The 18,239-nt window shown below is 30.9% G+C and overlaps 1 protein-coding gene across 5 annotated transcripts in view; it reads left to right on the forward strand.

Moving 5' to 3' along the window:
- Positions 1 to 18,239, forward strand: part of LOC118197266 (uncharacterized) — an 86,367-nt gene that overhangs the window by 49,328 nt on the left and 18,800 nt on the right. For all 5 annotated transcript variants that reach the window (XM_085823209.1, XM_085823212.1, XM_085823213.1 and 2 more), the window contains exons 6-7: positions 6,284 to 10,096; positions 16,190 to 16,274. In XM_085823209.1, the coding sequence (XP_085679335.1) occupies positions 6,284 to 10,096; positions 16,190 to 16,274 (3,898 nt within the window). The remainder of the gene's footprint in view (positions 1 to 6,283; positions 10,097 to 16,189; positions 16,275 to 18,239) is intronic.

The following is an 18,239-nucleotide window of genomic DNA, read 5'->3' on the forward strand; positions in this document are numbered from 1 at the left end:
ATCAATAAATAAATAATTCCTTTTTTTTTTTTTTCCCATCTAGCTTCCATGTTTCACTCAGAGAGAAGGACAGCTTACTTGCTCTCAGCACAGGTGATCGGCAGACAAAATGTCTGTGTTTACATAAGTGCTCGCCTTCTCCTCTTCAGTTTTCTCCTCCAAAAGCGTTAGCGGAGGGGGCTGGATTCTACGTTCTCCTTTAACTGTGCCTCGGGAAATGAACTGTAAGTTTCCGCCTTCCCCGTTATTTCTTTCAGTGTCTGATTCTTCTCCCGCAGGATTAATCAACAGTTCATGTGTTTCTGGAATTATGAGACAAGGCACATTTAGCTTATCAGTCACTGCAATTAATATATCCGCCAAATTAAATAAATTGCTATCATGGTTCTTATAATAAATAGGTACACGGCAAACTTTTGCTTCAGTCGGTTTTCCAAAAGCAGGTATTAGCAATATTTTACTTCCTTCTCTGTCTTCTAAATCTGGAATGAGCAATGAATGTATGATCATTATCTGCGTTCCAGAGTCTATGATTGCTTCGATTTTCTCAGAGTTAATAAAAACATCTACTTTTTGCAATGGATGAACGATGCATTCTGCGAATTTGGATTGTAGATGGGATGAGTCTACCTTAGCTACAATGGCGTCTTCTTTTGATGTTCTGTTTGAATTTTTTGGAGTTTTGGAATCATTTTTTCCCTTCTTATTTTCTTCAGTTTCGTTCTTTCTTCTTTTGTCTGGGCAATCTCTTGCGATGTGTTGATAGCTTCCACAAATATAACATTCTTTTCTCCTTGCAGAATATCCTTCTTGGTTTGAGTATTCTTTCCTCATGTGTAGAGGAATATATTCGAGGTTTTTGTTACATGAATCACAAAAATTAGCGTGTTTTTCACCTCTTATGTCCTCAAAAAATTTACCTTTTGCGATGAAATGAGTGTCGCATTCTTTCACTAGTTCTTCCGAATGTAGCCAACTTTCACCTTGTCGAACGGCAACTTGGCATGCTAAATCATTATCCAATCTTTGAAAAAGTTTGTCAGAAATGATGAAGTTAATTAAAGACTCAAAATCATTGACATTTCTAATTTTATAATAATGCATCCAACATAATCTTAAATGAGAAGTGAACTGCAAGCGAGTTTCCCCAATCAAGCTCTTAGCTTTGCGAAAATTTTCTAAACATATAATTGGGGATGGTTCATATTCCTTTAGGATTAAAGATTTAAGTTTCTCATAATCTTTCAAATCATCATCTTTAATATATACTAGAATATTAGGAGATTTGTCACCTATCAGTTTAATGTGCAACAGAAAATTCTCCAGTACATAGTGTGCAATAAACATATTCATTGTTACTGTCATTATATAATTTCAAAAATTTGTATTGCAGTTAGAGGTTTACAATAAATACATATTTTCTTTTGCCCATTGTTATGATGAGACAAAAATATATATATGTAAACATATATACATGGGTATCAGCTTATTTTTTTAATATAAAAAAATTAATAGATGCTACAGAAAAAATATTATGGCATAGCAAATTATTTATATTAATTAACATTTATTATGAAATGGAAAAACTGGCATTAGTTATTTCTAAAAAACAGTATAGCTTCGGCAAGACAAAGACCTTTATAGATTACCTGGCATTTCTTCTTCAAAAATTAGTGTTAAAATATTCTACTGATAGTAAATTTGAAAGGAAAAAAAGCATCTGACTGAAATTAAAAATGAAAAAATGAAGGGAAAAAAAAAAAAAAAAGGATGCCAAACCACACAGTAAGACTCTTCAAATATGGGTAAATGTCAAGAATTGATTTTAGACTTACTTGACATTTTTTTTTATTATTATTATTTTAATTTACCACTGTAACAAAATTCTGCAAGTATCATAAATAAAATTAAAGTTGATCTTTTTTTATTATAGTCACTTAAATGTACCCATGCTTCATCGAGTGTTACTAGAAATTTCCATTCAACAGCAGCTAGGTGTTTTTCATATAATTTTTAATTTCTCCCCATTCTTCTTCTTCCCCACAGCGCGCTTTGGCAAAAGCAGGTAAATTTTAGGTTTAAACATCTTTTTGAACTTCAGATCTTTATGGAAGATTTTACTTAGAGACAGAACACATTCCCAGTTCCAATGCAATGGATGTTTGTGCCAATGGATTTTCTTTTAGGATCAGAGACTTCACTTTCTTGACATTTACCCATATTCAAAGAGTCTTACTGTGTGGTTTGGCATCCATTTTTCCATTTTTAATTTCAGTTAGATGCTTTTTTTCTTTCAAATTTAATATATTAAAAATAACTTTTTTTTAAAGAATGCAATGACTGATTTTTACACCACTTTACAGTTTATTGATACGAATATTTTCCTTTTGTAAAGTGCATTTGTGTGAGCATTTATTAGCCATCTATAAATTTTAGAGCCATTTCTGAAATAAATCTTCATTCTAATCAAAATAAAGCAGTAACAGATAATATTGAAAGATTATTGAGGTATTGAAAATGCCAAATCTTTAACTCAAAATGCTTATGAGAAAATTTAAATAGAAATTTACATAATAAATAGAATAAATTTAAATAGAAAATTACATAAAAGCAAACGATCTTCTGTATTTATGTACTATTCCATAAAAACAGAATAACATTTGGAATATATCTCAGTGGGGTATTTATCATTTCATGAAGTTTTCTGATGTTATTCTTAGTATTCATACTGTTAAAGAAATTAGATTAATATATTCTAAAAGAATAATAAAAATCTTCGAGTCTGAAAACTCAAAGACGAAAAGAAAATTATTGAAGAAGAAATTAATTACATAAAAACTAAAGAAAAATTTTCTTCAAAGAGATATACAGTTAAAAGTTGTTAATCCGGACTCGTCGGGACTTCGGCGATTCCGGATTATAGATCATCAGTTTAAATCTGATAAGATGGCATGCAGAAATTATAAAATTAAAAATATGAAATCGTAATTTATGAAATAAAGAACAATTATGATCTAAAGGGTATCAAAATTTACAAAAAAAAAAAAAAAGCTTAATATTTATTTGTTTACTTTATTAAACATTTCTTTCAATATAAGTTGCTTAAGTTGCTTCGTTTTTGATGTGATAATACATTCTCTTTAATTCTATAAACAGACATAATTTCTTGTTCAGTTACAAAGTTCCGCTGTTCAAGTCCTATAATTGCTGTGTCGAGAATACCGACTAATTTGTGAATCGAAATTTTTTCGTTTTCAATAACCTCTCTTACTTTCTTCGCTATCAGAAGCGAATTATAATGACAAGGAATTTGATTTAAATCATATCAAAGATGGAGTACATCGAGATGAAATGCTACATTTAGTAAGGAATTATAAGCCAAATAAAATAAAAACATCTGCCCTGAAGATAAAGATAGTGCTGACAGATCAACTTTCAATTCATTGTGTGCCGCGGCGTTAAAGATAAACAAAGGATATGCCTTTATCCATTTTTTGCAGCAATTCCACTTTTTGTTTAATGGACTTTGAAACATACTTTCGCTTTGTAGATCCTTTACATATTAGTAAATGTATATCAGAAATTCTATTTGACATAATCGAAAGTTCAAGCTTACTTTTATAAAATTGCTCTAACAATCTGCAAAAAATAATAAGCCGAATCCAATTCAACAACGCAATCTGCAACATTAACTGAATTAGATAATTTTAGCTTAGCTTATACTGTCCGTTATACATTAAACACGCATTCGTAAACGTATTTTGCGCACATGCATATTCACAGCCATGCGTCAACGCGATGCATGCGCAGAAAGTTTGTAGCTTTGAGGTCCGGATTATAGATCATTCCAGATTATGGGTGTCCGAATTAACGACTTTTGACTGTAGTTGAAGATATTAATAAATTAGTAGATAAAGCAGGCACTAGTAAGAACATTGATTTGTTTATTGAGGCAGATAAACAAAAAGGTGTTAAAGAAAAAGAAATGAGTATAAATTAGCTGATATATCAGGAAAATTTTCAAAATAAAGAGACTTAAATGTAGGATAATTTAAAAAATACTAGTAAAAATGTAAATGCAGAGAAAGAGGAGTAAGTGGATTTTGTGGTGGAATGCATACACTGAAATGATTATTGGAGGTGCTCAAAACATTCTGCTAGCATTAAACATTCTGCTAAGTTGTCATTTTCTGTGTGAATTTCAAGTGGTATGCATTGCTGTGTGGAAGTGAAGCTTGTCAACATGAATAATATCAATGGTATTGTGGCTAAAATGGACCAGCTGCTTTCATCTTGCAAATTCATAGTTAGCCATCTTTAAAAATTTAAACTAATGCATATTTCCTATCTTGAGATAACTAAGTATGTTAATTATATGATCATATAGGTTTCAAGCAAAGTGGAAATGAAATGCTCACAACTGCCACATCATGGTTAAAAAATATATTATTTATATCACTTGATCCAGCTTCATAATCTTCTATGTCACACTCAGAGTTATATTATATCTGTAATATTGCTATTTTTGCTTCTTAACTGACTATTAGTTGATGCTGAATGTGGAAAAAACATAAAGCTAACATTAAAAAGTTAATTCTCTATTAAAATCTCAATAAATTAAAACTGTAATAAACACTAGGTGACTCACAATGGTACATTTAATTTTACCTCCTTGTACGAAATAAAGGAAGTATTGTAATCAGAAAAAATTCCGGGTACCATACTTCAATGAAAATATTCATTTTAATCGCTATTGAATGCAACTTAACAATGTTTTTGCATGACATCTGTATGTAAGGACTCTTTTTCCCCAAACGAATCATTTGGGTTAGTTTATTATTATTATTTTCCCATGGAGTCTGTACGTACGTACGTATCTCGCATAACTCAAAAACGAGTAGCCTCAGAATGTCGAAATTTTGTATGTGGGACTGCTATAACATGTAGATGTAAACCTCCCTTTTTGGTTGCAATCAAGTGCATCAAAAGTATATAAATATATATATGTATATATACTCTGTTACTCAACTCAGTGAGCTCAGTTTCTTTATTCTTATATGTTTGTAAATTGTGCATTTTTTGCATTAAAAATGATTGAATTATGTTGTTCTTATCTTCAGGTTAAGGTTTTTATGCTTTTAGTTAACCTGCATATTATAGTTGTAGAATTATCAACAATTTAAAAGTTGTTTAAGTACGGCTAAGCTTAATTTTTATACCATAGCAGCTGTATTTGCTTACATTTAAAACTTAGCAGAATAGTGGATTTGTAGTCAATCTAGGAAAACTAAGCTTTGCAACAACAAAGATAACATCAACAAAAATAACAAAGATCTTTTTATCACTGCGAATTAAATTATGCTTAATCCATTCTGGAATTGTCATTTAAGTTATTAAATTATCCTATATGTTGACTCAGCATAGCATCCACAACAAATTAAATCAGTTGCTAAAGCCTTCAGTGTCTTTCTGCCGAGTAAGACCAAAAGTAAACTTTCAGTTTTGTGCACTGAAAAATCCATCTTCTTGCCCGCTGTTCGAATTGCTTGTTTTTGCATAGAAATTGGAGTTTTATTTTTTCTGTATCTTTAAATTTTACAGTCTGTTTCGGACAGAGGAGAATATTTACAAGTAGTGCATGCGCGTTAGGTAAGCAGCGCTGAATCATCTGTGAAAAACTTTTTATTTTTTATTTGCTTAATTTCTTTTATACAGCATTTTAGATTTATTATAGTATTTGAATAGAATATGTGCTAACGATTAGATAATTCTTCAGATGATATAATTTTTTTGCATTCTGAGTCATAAAACGATTGAGCTGTAACACTGTTAAGTGAACCTAGCACCAGAGTATCACTATTGTAAATAAATATAGGGAATTTTAAAAAGCACATTTATTCTATTGTGGTTTATGCGCTATCGACAAAGTAGATTCAGTTCAATTCAATAAGTTTAATTGAAATGCAGGAAAATTGCATATAATTTAATATTCCATACAAGGAAGTCCTGTGATGTACACATCAGATTTTTGGTAAATTATTTTTGTCTTTTCACAGATGTGCTTTAATCTTGATTCTCTTTCCATATGATAGTATTAAAGATTAAATTATTATGATTTGGGTTAGTTTTTTTTTTATTATTATTAACTCTTGGTAAGTGATTTTAGTTGCTTAAAAAGGGTTTCCCCCCACTAATTCTTTTGTAACTTTGTATGTGCATGTATAAATTGTATGTGTATATATAAAATTTATGCCCATGTATAATATTAATAATTTTTTAATAGGTAGGAAAAGTAAAAGGTGTTCTGAAGGATGTGCACCTGAAGGTGAAAAGTCTGCTTTTGCTAATATTGAAAATTCAAATGGATTTAATAAAGCAGAATTACTAAAGGATTATCCAAGGAAATTGAAAAGCGACGACTCTTACTTATTTAAGAAACCCATTTTCTTTGAAACAAATCTGAAAACTTCAAAAATACCGATTTTTATGCAGTCTAAAGAAGATAAGAACAAATTAACTGAAAATTTTAAAATACCAAGGGAAAAAGAAGATCGAAGAGAAACTTTCGTTATCAGTTCCTGTAAAGCGAATGCTCCAGAGAGTAGTATTTCTTCAAACCAGAGAAGAGGTACTTTTGTAATAGCTCATCCAGAAACATCAAATTCCAGTATATTGGACAGAAGAGGTACTTATGTTTTATCTTCACCTGAACACAATATAGTAGACAGAAGAGGTACTTATGTTTTGTCTACTTTTGATGAACAGAGTGCCAAGGCTGTTGATAAACCAGCAGAATCTAATCTTTCTCATAAGAAAACCTGTGAATCTACCGTTTTAAATAATACAATTTTGCTGCCTGAAGATATGGAACTGACTGAAGTTATCACTTTTACTAATACATTTCCATCTAAAAATAATGTAGATGGTTTGGAAACTTCTATTTCTCCTCCATCTGTAACTCTAGATACAAATAAAGATATACTGCTTCGTGACGAAATACAACCTATAGGTGCATCAGAAAGATCTGCAGATAAATTTGTGTCCCAAGAAAATAATTCTTTTGAAACTAGCCTTATATGTAAAAATGGAAGTGCGCCAACTGAAAATGAAGACTTGGAGAAAGGCATTTTTTCAGATCACAGTACAAAAGCAAAACAGTCTCGAAAATCTGCAAAACAGTCTCGAAAATCGAAAAAGTCTGCAACAAAGAAATCTATACCAGTGAAATACCTAGAAGACTGTAATTCTAGTGAAGTACTTGAGAAGCCTGCTTCTGAAATTCTAGAAAAGGAAACTACATTTTTGAGTGGTATTTGCGCATTAGATCCTATTGCTGTTATACAAGCAGAGTCTGCAACAAAACCTCGCTTGTCTCAACAAAGAAAAGTACGAAAATCTGTTGCTTTGTACAAAAAAGAAAGTATTTCAAAACTCCTAGAAGGAAAAGATGATCTTAATTCTGAGGTGCAAATTGTAGGAAAAGATGCTGCATTACAAAATTCTCAGTGTTCAGAAACTAAAAAACCGAATGTTAGTAAATCTGGTAGTTTGCGTGATAAAAAATCACTTGTTGAAAGTTCAAAAGAAGAAAGAGATTACTCTCATCATGGTTTACAACATAAAAGAGAAAACGTTCTAGAAAAATTCATATCCGAGGAAGAAAGAACCTGCATGCCTGAAACCTTAGATGAGGGAATATCCCCAGTTATTCCCTTAGGTCCTAGAGTTTCAAAACGATGCAAATCTGCTCAAAAATATTCTTTATACTTTACATCTGATTCAGAATCTAATTCAACTTCAGATGAAGAGTTTATTTTGAAACCCAGAAAAGTGAAGGATAAAAGAATAGAATGCATCTTACCAAAAGAAGCGATAGAAAGTGAAAATAAAACCTCCAAAACATCACGCATTGAAAAATCTCTAAGCAAATCTGCTAAAAAATCTGAAGTAGCTAATAATCAGGAAACTGTTTCTGTACCTCAAATTAATGATACAAAGGAAACTAAGGAAAAGGAAGTGATAGAAAGTGAAAATAAAACCTCCGAAACATCACACATTGAAAAATCTCTGAGCAAATCTGCTCAAAAATGCTCTGAATTTTCATCCGATTTAGAAACTAGCATAACTTCAAATGAAGAATTAAATAAAGAGCCAGAAAACCCAGTAAAAGGAAAAGCATGGTGTATTCAACCGAGAAGGGTGCTAACAGGTAAAAATAAACGTCAATTTATTTTTAGGAAAAGGACAAGTCCCATGCCTTCTAATGACGAAACAAAAAATAAAAAATTAGTGCTTGATGAGAAAGATGTTTTTCGTTTTTCAGGTTCATTTGAAACCAGAAGTTCTAGTGATGGTACACACAACATGGTAGAAACTCATAGAAACTGCCACTCCGAAGTAGCTAATAATCAGAAAACTGTTCCTGTACCTCAAATTAATGATACAAAGGAAACTAAGGAAAAGGAAGTGATAGAAAGTGAAAATAAAACCTCCGAAACATCACACATTGAAAAATCTCTCAGTAAATCTGCTCAAAAATACTCTGAATTTTCATCCAATTTAGAAACTAGCATAACTTCAAATGAAGAATTAAATAAAGAGCCAGAAAACCCAGTAAAAGGAAAAGCATGGTATATTCAACCGAGCAGGGTGCTAACAGGTGAAAATAAACATCAATATATTAATAGGAAAAGGAAAAGTCTCATGCCTTCTAATGACGAAACAAAAAATAAAAAATTAGTGCTTGATGAGAAAGATGTTTTTTGTTTTTCAGGTTCATCTGAAACCAGAAGTTCTTCTAGTGATGGTACACACAACATGGTAGAAACACATAGAAACTGCCACTCCGAAGTAGCTAATAATCAGGAAACTGTTTCTGTACCTCAAATTAATGATACAAAGGAAACTAAGGAAAAATTGCTCTCAAATGAGCAAAGAAAAAGTAGGATGACCATATCATGGAAAAACCCTGCAAAAATATCAATACGCAGTTCTTCTGAAGTCTTTGTATTTACAGCATCAGCAGAGAATGAAGAGGAAGATTTTGTTTTAAATGATGAAGAAAAGAATAGAAAGGATAATAAAACAGAAAATGACAGTGATAAAATAAATCATGACGTACAAGAAGAAGAAGTGATAGAAAACCCAGCTGGTAAATTTTCAGCATTTGATAATGATGATGTACAATCTCAAAAAAATAAGACAAAAACATCTTCAGGTAGAAAGAGTATACTGACAACCAAGACTAAAAATACAAATCACAGAAAGGTAAGCATTTCTACCAAACGTGTTAGTATATGTGAAAATATAACGTATTTTGACCAGAAAGTAGACACTTCCAAGCCTCTCTCAGAAGCAAAACCTGTTAAAGTAGCGTCCAAATTAATCTCAGAATTACAGTCTCGTGAAAGTACAGACGTTGCAGATATTGAGACTGGAGCAACTAAATCAAATTCCTCAAATAAATTAGATTTATTTCAAGACAGCCTTGATTCAAATGAAAGATTAATCAAAGCTGCAACAAGGAAAACGCCCAAAAGGTCTGGTAAGGTAAAACTTGGTAAATCTGCCGCAAAAGATTTTGTCGACCTAGGTGTTTTAACTACCACAATAAACTGTATTTCAGATAAACAAGTAAAGGTTGATGAAACCAAGGAAGAAAATAATTCAGCTTTTCAAAAAAAAAAGCCACTTTTTAAAGATAACATTGCAAATTTACTTAAAGATTTATCAGAGAAGCCAGTATCAGCTGAACCTGTTTTAATTGGAACTAGCTTTGCCAAAATATCTAAATCTACTGCCAAATCTAAGACCAAAAAGTCCAATAATAAACAAAAAAATGCTTTATTCCATGATGAAAATGTATGCACATTGAATGTGGTAAATCCTGAACTAAAACCAACTTTAAGTAAAGATGCAAAAAGTGATGCAGAAACCTACGAGAAAGAGAATAAATTTTTGCCCCTAAACAAGAAAAGCTCATCAAAACAAGCTGTTGATTTATGCAAAGATCTAGAAAAAAATTCCATAACAGCTGTCAAAGACAAAGAAAGTCGCTCCCTACCTGCATATATTGCAAATGATTTGGATCTAGTAGGTATGTCATTACATTCCCATGGAATTTTTTTTCCCTTCTTCTCTCTCTTTTTTTATTTATTTATTTAGTTTATATATGTATATATTAAAGCTAAATTCTCTGAATCAAATGTAAACATTTTAAGAATCAAAGTACATTATTCAGGTACAGATAATTTCATTCTTTTTGCTCTGTGAGAATGGTTGCGAAGGAATGATGTCTTGTTCAAAAACAATTACTTTAATTTTAATTTCCTTAATCTTAATGGAAAAAAATTAGTATACCTTTCCTTTAGTAACGATCTCAAAAACCCACGACTAATTACCATATGAAATAAAAAAGAAAGCAATTGAGGGATTTCATATTTTCAAGTAGGTGCGGTTAGCCCTTATTTAGCTGTTTAAGTATTTAGTTTTAGTTTAGGAATATAAAAAGCTACTTTTATTTAAATTTTGATATATACAGTCAAAAGTCGTTAATTCGGACACCCATAATCCGGAATGATCTATAATCCAGACCTCAAAGCTGCAAACTTTCTGCGCATGACTCGCGTTGACGCATGCGCATAGGTGTTTACGTGTGCTCGTAAGACCTTCATGGCTGCGAATATGCGTGTGCGCATAAAACGTTTACGCATGTGCGTTTAATGTATAATGGACAATATAAGCTAAGCTAAAATTATCTAATTCAGTTAATGTTGCAAATTGCGTTGTTCTTAATCTTCGAATTGGATCCGGCTTATTATTTGTTGCAAACTGTTAGAGCAATTTTATAAAAGTAAGCTTGAACTTTCGATTATATCAAATAGAATTTCCGATACATATTTGCTAATATGTAAAGGATCTAAAGCGAAAGTATGTTTCGAAATTCGAAGTGTTTATCAATTTCACGCTACTTGGCGGGCGGAACGCCGTGGTGCGCAATGAATTAGAAGTTGATCTGTCAGCACTATCCTTATCTTCAGGGCAGATGTTTTTATTTTATTTGGCTTATAATTCCTTACTAAATGTAGTATTTCATCTCGATGTACTCCGTCTTTGGTATGATTTAAAACAAGTTTCTCGTCATTATAATTCGCTTCTGATAGTGAAGAAAGTAACAGAGGTTATTGAAAACGAAAAAAAATTTCAATTGACAAATTAGTCGGTGTTCTCGACACAGCAATTATAGGCTGTTAATAGCGAAACTTTGTTACTAAACAAGAAATTATGTCTGTTTAATAGAATTAAAGAGAAAGTATTATCACATGAAACGAAGCAACTTAAACAACTTACATTGAAAGAAATGTTTAATAAAGTAAATAAATAAATATTAAGCTTTTTCTTTTTGTAAATTTTGATACCCTTCAGATCATAATTGTTCTTTATTTCATAAATTACGGTTTCATATTTTTAATTTTGTAATTTCTGCATGCCATCTTACCAGATTTAAACTGATGATCTATTATCCGGAATCGCCGAAATCCCGACGAGTTCGGATTAACGACTTTTGACTGTATCAAGATTTTCTTTACTCTCTTGTTTAATTTATGAATCACGTTAATCTAAAGTTATATAAATGTATATTTTTTTGGGTTTGAATGCTGAAAGGGTGCATGGAACAAAACAGGTTGAGAACCACTGCTCTAGTGGAAGTAACTAGATAGACTACCTTCACCCTTTAATTGGCAAATAGCGAAAACACATTTTGCTTCTGAGCAAGCATGCCAAATAAAGGGTTAAAATCAGCCACTTTCCAGTTACACATAGATGCTTTCTAAAAGCAAACATTTAGCCCTTGTGCTCAAATTCCAATGCCCATCTATTGGTGTGTCATATTTTTAATAGCATGCTCATATTTTAAAGAACTTCAACTAAAGTATTTTAATAGCTGTTACTTAACGTCTTGATAGTGTGGTCTGAAAAGAAGTCAATGTTAATTAGTTTATTTAAGATAAGGTGAATTTCATTACCTAATCTGAATTGTCTTAAAGATTTTTAAATGATATGCGAAATACTTTAAAGTATTTTAATGTACTTTGAATTTACTTGATTTTGTACTTGAATTCATCTTTCATGTTTTATTCATTTGTTTGTTACACAATTTTTACATTAGTTTTTTTTTTTTTTTTTTTTTTTTTTTTTTAAATAATTTCTGTCTGTATACTAAATGAGAGTATTCTCTTTACCTGTAAGGTTATTGCACCATTAAAGTCTGCAACCACCACCATCCTCTACTTATATTCCATATGTAATTGCTGAACTTTTTCATGTGAGAATTTTTATTCAAAGATGCTTTAGGATATTGTGTTTCTGTTGCTTTGGACATTCCACATTTTTTTAGTTTTCAGTTACTTTAACTTTTTCATCTAATGGGCTCAAGTGTGTATTTTTGTTGCCATTTTCATTAAGCATTAAAGTTTATTTGCTGTTTCATTTCCAAAAGATTAACTGTTGTTGCTTTAAGATTTGGAGCTATTCTTTGAGAAAAGAGTGAAAAATGAACTTGCTCAGTGTTGGAGCCCACACTACTTGCATGTCCGTTTCTGCAATAGTGGATAGGCACAACTCAATTGCAATTGTTTCCTTTTTCAAACTGCAACTTGCTAACCCTTCTTTGTGAATTTGTTTGAGAGTCTGGAAAAATTAGGAAATAATTTTTTTCCCACTTCGAGTCAAGCATAATGGGATTTGCATACATACTTCCTTAGGAAGCAGAATAGCTCACATTTCTCTTTTTGATTGATATAGGTTGACTGATCCAAAGGGTTTCTCACTGGGGTAAAAATGTACTGTAATCTAGAAGAATTTTTAGGGAAAAAGAAACCTGTTGTGTTTCTAGCAAATGATTTTTGTTTCCACTGCTAATTTGAATGTAGTCTTATAATCAAAATCAGCATATCAGAAGTTACATAATAATTGACATGCACTATGGAAATGATTTAGAAATTGTTTGAGCTGAAAAAAATTTGATCTAGTAAATAGCATGACCATACAACCTTCTAACAAGGTTTGGTTATAGTTTGAAAATTGCTTAGTTGAATATTCTGTCCACAGTATGTACTTTAGCAAGTTTGTGTGGTTCTAAAAATCCTTACTTTTTCCCCTCTTAAATTCCTCAGTTTCACCCAAAATTTGTTGGAGGTTCTTAATTTTTGTTCATTTGCTACTGTCCATTTTCTATACCTCTTATTCTTAGTGAGAAATCACATTTTAGAGAACTATGAAATTCAGATCATAGGACTTATAATTGACCGATTGCCATAGCTGCCAGCTCCTGGTTTTACTGATAAACTTCCTGATTTGTATCACATCTCCCATTCTCCGGCTAGGTCACGAAACTTCTGGTTTTAATTTTTAGCCTTTACTAATCTAAATAAAATTAGTAAATAAAATTTAGTAAATTAATTAAACTTCAATTAATGTGACAACATTAATTGAACATTCAGTCCAGAACATTCAGTGGTGACAACATTCAGTCTTTTGTTATGAATCATGCTGATTTTGTTCTTATTTCTCATTTTAAACTATGCAGTTTGACATAAAATCTACCTGCTTATTTACTAAAACTTTAGATTGACCAAGTATGTAACAAAAATGAGACATAAAAAAATCATAAAGATAACTGTTAGTAAAACATAAATGTCACTTATCTTCTTTCAAATATGACCAACTATTATAAGTGTAAAATATTTAATGTTACTTGATAAATTGCATAAAGTTTATTTTATTCTCAAATTATAATAATTATGTTAATTAATTCATGTTTAGTTACAATGCTTAGTAATAATACTTAGTGATCTATTTTATTTTTAGGATGCTATTACAAAAGTGAAATTCAGGCATAGATAATATCTTCAATTGAATTTATTCAGGTCCCATTTGCTCGTAGGTCCTTAATTTTTTTCATTAATGGTCCTTAAAAAAGTACTTAATTTCCGTGTGCAAAAATGTGTACAAACCCTGTCGAATAAAATTTTCAGGTGCCTGACTGCTTGTTCACACAACTTGTGTGATAAATAAGAACTGTGTTTGGGGAAAAAAAAAAAGGAGGGTGTCTTAAACGTTATACGTACAGCCACACATCGACTAGAGTGATCTTCATAAAGGTTACTCTTTAACACACTTAGCAATGTATTTCCAAATCAAAGCTTTCAATCATCTCTCCTGGTTTTTATTTATTAAAGAAAAATGCATTTCAGAAATAAATATTTTGAGTTCATGAAGTTACAGTATTTTTCACTATTGAATATCTGAATTCATAAAAAATGAAGGAATGACTTAACTGTGCTGTTGTTAATATAAGTCTACCAAGATCACAAACCAGACAATTTCTGTCATAAATAGTTGAGTCATTAAAAAACAGATCTAGGGAATTCAGATGAGCAATTAGCCGAGACATATCGAACCCAGAATCAAAATTTGAATCTGAACAGAAATCATAAGGTTCACTTTTTTTGCCTTTGGATTGGTCACATAGTTTATTCCACAGCATGTGCTTGCGTAGAAAGAATGGAGTGTTCTGTACTGCTGTGTTTTACTCTCTCCAGCATTTTTTAATACATTTTAATAGCTTATTTTAACAATTTTAGATTATAATATTTTAAAAATTCAGTAACTTTAAATAATTTGAGGTCCAGCCCACACTAAGCTTCTAAAAAGACAAAAATTTTGTATCTTTTAGGAAACAACACATGGTAAAATATACAATGTGATATGTGATATTTCCTAAAATGGGGTATATTTTACCATTTTAAGTACTGTATTTGACGGCATATAAGACGCACTTTTTTTTTTCTAAATTTGGTCTCAAAAAAGTTACCTGCGTCTTATACGTGAAGATAATTGCATTCAATAATTGTTTATTTGGCTTTTACGAAACGTTAGAACTAAAAGAAACCACACTATTGAAACTTTTTTTTCCTTGTGTGTGGCCGTCTAAATAAGGGTGCATCTTATATGCCGTCAAATACGGTATATAGTAAATGTTTTCTCATAATGATTATATTCATTAAATTTCATATCTTTATTGAAATAATTTTAATTGTATATTTGTTTTTAATTATATATGTAGATGTATAGAGTAGGCGAAAATTAACTCCTTATCGAAAATTGTTTATATTTTCGTGGGGAAAGGGGGACATTTTGTTCCTTACAGCCATAGAATTTATTATGGAAAATCTTATTTATACCACTGCAAGTATCGGTGTAGCTTCTAACCTTACGTGAGTGGGCTCAGCTAGCATTCCAGTAGGAAGTATGGCAATTTGCAGTATACAGAGATAGTGGTGAAGCATGAATGACCCCATTCCTTGGTAGGTACAAAGTACATAAGGAATTGCCATTCAAAGCTAATGAACATAGGTTCTGTCTCAGATGTTAGGAGACACGGTTGTCCCTCAGTTTCTAGAAATGAAGGAAAATGTGCATGTGATTCAGGAAATGTTCACTCGAAGTCCTCAAAACTCACAAAGACGAGAGTCTCATAAAAATGATTTAACCTGACACATAGTCCGAACTGGGATGCTAGTTGAACCCATTCCTACAAGGTTAGACATTGTGCCTTTGTGCGGCACTGATACCTGCAGTAACATGAATGAGATATCATAATAATTATACCACTAAAAGGAATAAAATGTTTTTTGTTTTATGAAAATTCGTTAATTTTTTAAAAATTAATAAACAATCGTGGATAGAATTAATTCTTTCCAACCGTGTATATAAGTATTACAAACTGATTTAAAAATACTGGAAGTAATCTTGTAAATCTAAAAATTGATGCTAAATCCTTGGATTTTTAGATTTAGAATCATGTATTTTGATATCATTTATTTGTGTTGTATGAATGCAACTTGAGAAGTCTAAGTATTATATCTTTTTAATTTCTTGTCTATATCTATGCTGTGATTTCATTTTGAATGACAGGTATTCTGTGTTCTGGTTATTTGTTTCTGATATTTTAAAATTTCATTTTGCATGTGAAACATAATTAACAGAAATCAGTTTTTGCACCATAAAATCAATCTTTATTATATATGAATATTGAACTACAGAGTACATTAGCATCAAAGTTAATACTAATTAGGACTAATATATCAGTATATTTAATAAATTACTTTATTTTTCAATACTGCAGATAAGCCATCTAATAGTACAGATGATATGTCTCAAAGATCACGACGAGCTAAGCCTATTTCATACAAAGAACCACGTCTAAATGTGTAAGTAACTATTTTAAGCTATAAAATTTTATTTTTAAGTCTTTCAAAAGTAATTTCATTCTTGTAATAATAATTATACTTTTGATTTGATTAGTTTTGTTTCATTTATTAATCCGTAGCTTATTTAAAAATAAGTCTTTTTCTTTACTTTAAATAATCATTATTGGTTAAATCAAAAATATGTTCCACATGCATTCATTCAAATCATATAATTTTTACTTCCTTGTACAAAAATATCCATTTTGGCCACTTTCGAATCCATTTAAATAATGTTTTGCTTGACATCTGTACATACGGACAGAATAGAAGACTCCCTTTTTTTTTTCCTTCTAAAAGGGATTGTAAAATGGATTCAGAAGAGATCCCCCCCTTGATGTCTACATATGCACGTACGTATATCATGTAACTCAAAAATGCTGATATTTTGGATATGGGACTGTTATAACATGTACTTGTGCACCTCCCTCTTTCATTACAATTGGCCGTACCATGTCCTATGTTACCTGGCTTTGTGAGCTCAATTTTTTATTGTTATATGTTAATTATGCATATTATTATTAGCCTCATGTTGAACTGGTGATGATCATGAGTAATAATTAAATAAAACACACATTTGTTATCCAATGTATGTATCTTAAATTTTATTAAGTTTCTTAAGTGATTTAAGTAAGCAAAATTATCAAAGTATACCAAGAATAATTAGGAATAAATGTCCTCTGGGATTTATTGAATAATTAATTTGCTACACAATACAAGTAATACCATAATTAATTTACCTCTTAGCACAGCCAGCGTACATTACGCGGATAGACTGGAATTTTCTTGAAACACACCTGGAAAACCTGGAAAAGTCAGGGAATTTCTTTCTCCTGTTTGAATGGCAACGCTGCTCGAGTTCCAAATGCAGTTTGATGCAAAAGTTTAACAGATCTTGCAGGATTAGTACTTGTAGATTCAAAACTCTTTAGAGTACTCATTTTGATTAATAATGCAGGCAAAGGAATTTTACAGATTTTACAAATAACAGTATAAAAACAAATGAGTCAAAAGTAGAAGAGTATAAAAACCATTTCAATGTCATAATCTTAAATTCAGTATTCCATATTAGTTATTGTAGACTGTCCTTTTGCTCAAGGCCCATTCCAAACTAGGCCACTCTGTTATGGAATCCCCACTTTTTAAAACACATGTAAAAGAATGAATGCTTCACTCTTGTTGACATCTAGGGGTCAACAAATTCAGGCTTTAAAAGTAAATGAAGGCTTTAAAAGTTGATACACACATAGACGAAAACAGGGATATGAATGTATATACAGGATTCATGAATGTTGCATTAATGAAAGTTCTTATTTTTAAATCCATTGTTTTATTATTCCAGCTTTATGTTGTTATGCAACTTCTTACTTCTACGCCATTCTCTGTTCTGTTTCAGTTTTATCAGTTGGTGGGAAGTTCCCTCTATATCTCATGGAAGATGCCATTTGATAAATTTTACTGAATGTTATTTCCTATAGTTCGAAATTAATGTTAAATTTTTTCTTTGCATCGTTTTTGATTGCTTAAACTCTTCCCCCCCCCCAATTTAATTGTACTTCCTAAAAAATGAAATGATTATATCTCCAGTTTTAAAAAGAATAGGAAGAACAAAAATTTATTTAGTATGTAAAATAATCATAATATGGTGTAATTAAACAACAGATTTTAAAAAATCAATCATTCAAATTTTACATTTGACATAACTTTTTCATTAGGGCAGAAAATATTTTTCTAGTAAAAATACTTTTCCAGAAAATATTTTTTAAAATTTTCATTCTGTTAATAGTAACAATTTACTCTCAAAATAATTTTCCGCAATTAACACTAAACGCTCCTTTCTTACTTGCTCAATATTTTGAATTGGAAGCAGCATTATCAATTTCTTTAGCTTTCCGGCAGGGAAAAAAATGCAAACCTCGTAATTTTCAT

The sequence above is a fragment of the Stegodyphus dumicola genome, chromosome 9 (assembly GCF_044657685.1).
Source record: "Stegodyphus dumicola isolate Sdum_Otavi_A_Nest chromosome 9, ASM4465768v1".
In the NCBI taxonomy this organism is placed as follows: Eukaryota; Metazoa; Arthropoda; class Arachnida; order Araneae; family Eresidae; genus Stegodyphus; species Stegodyphus dumicola.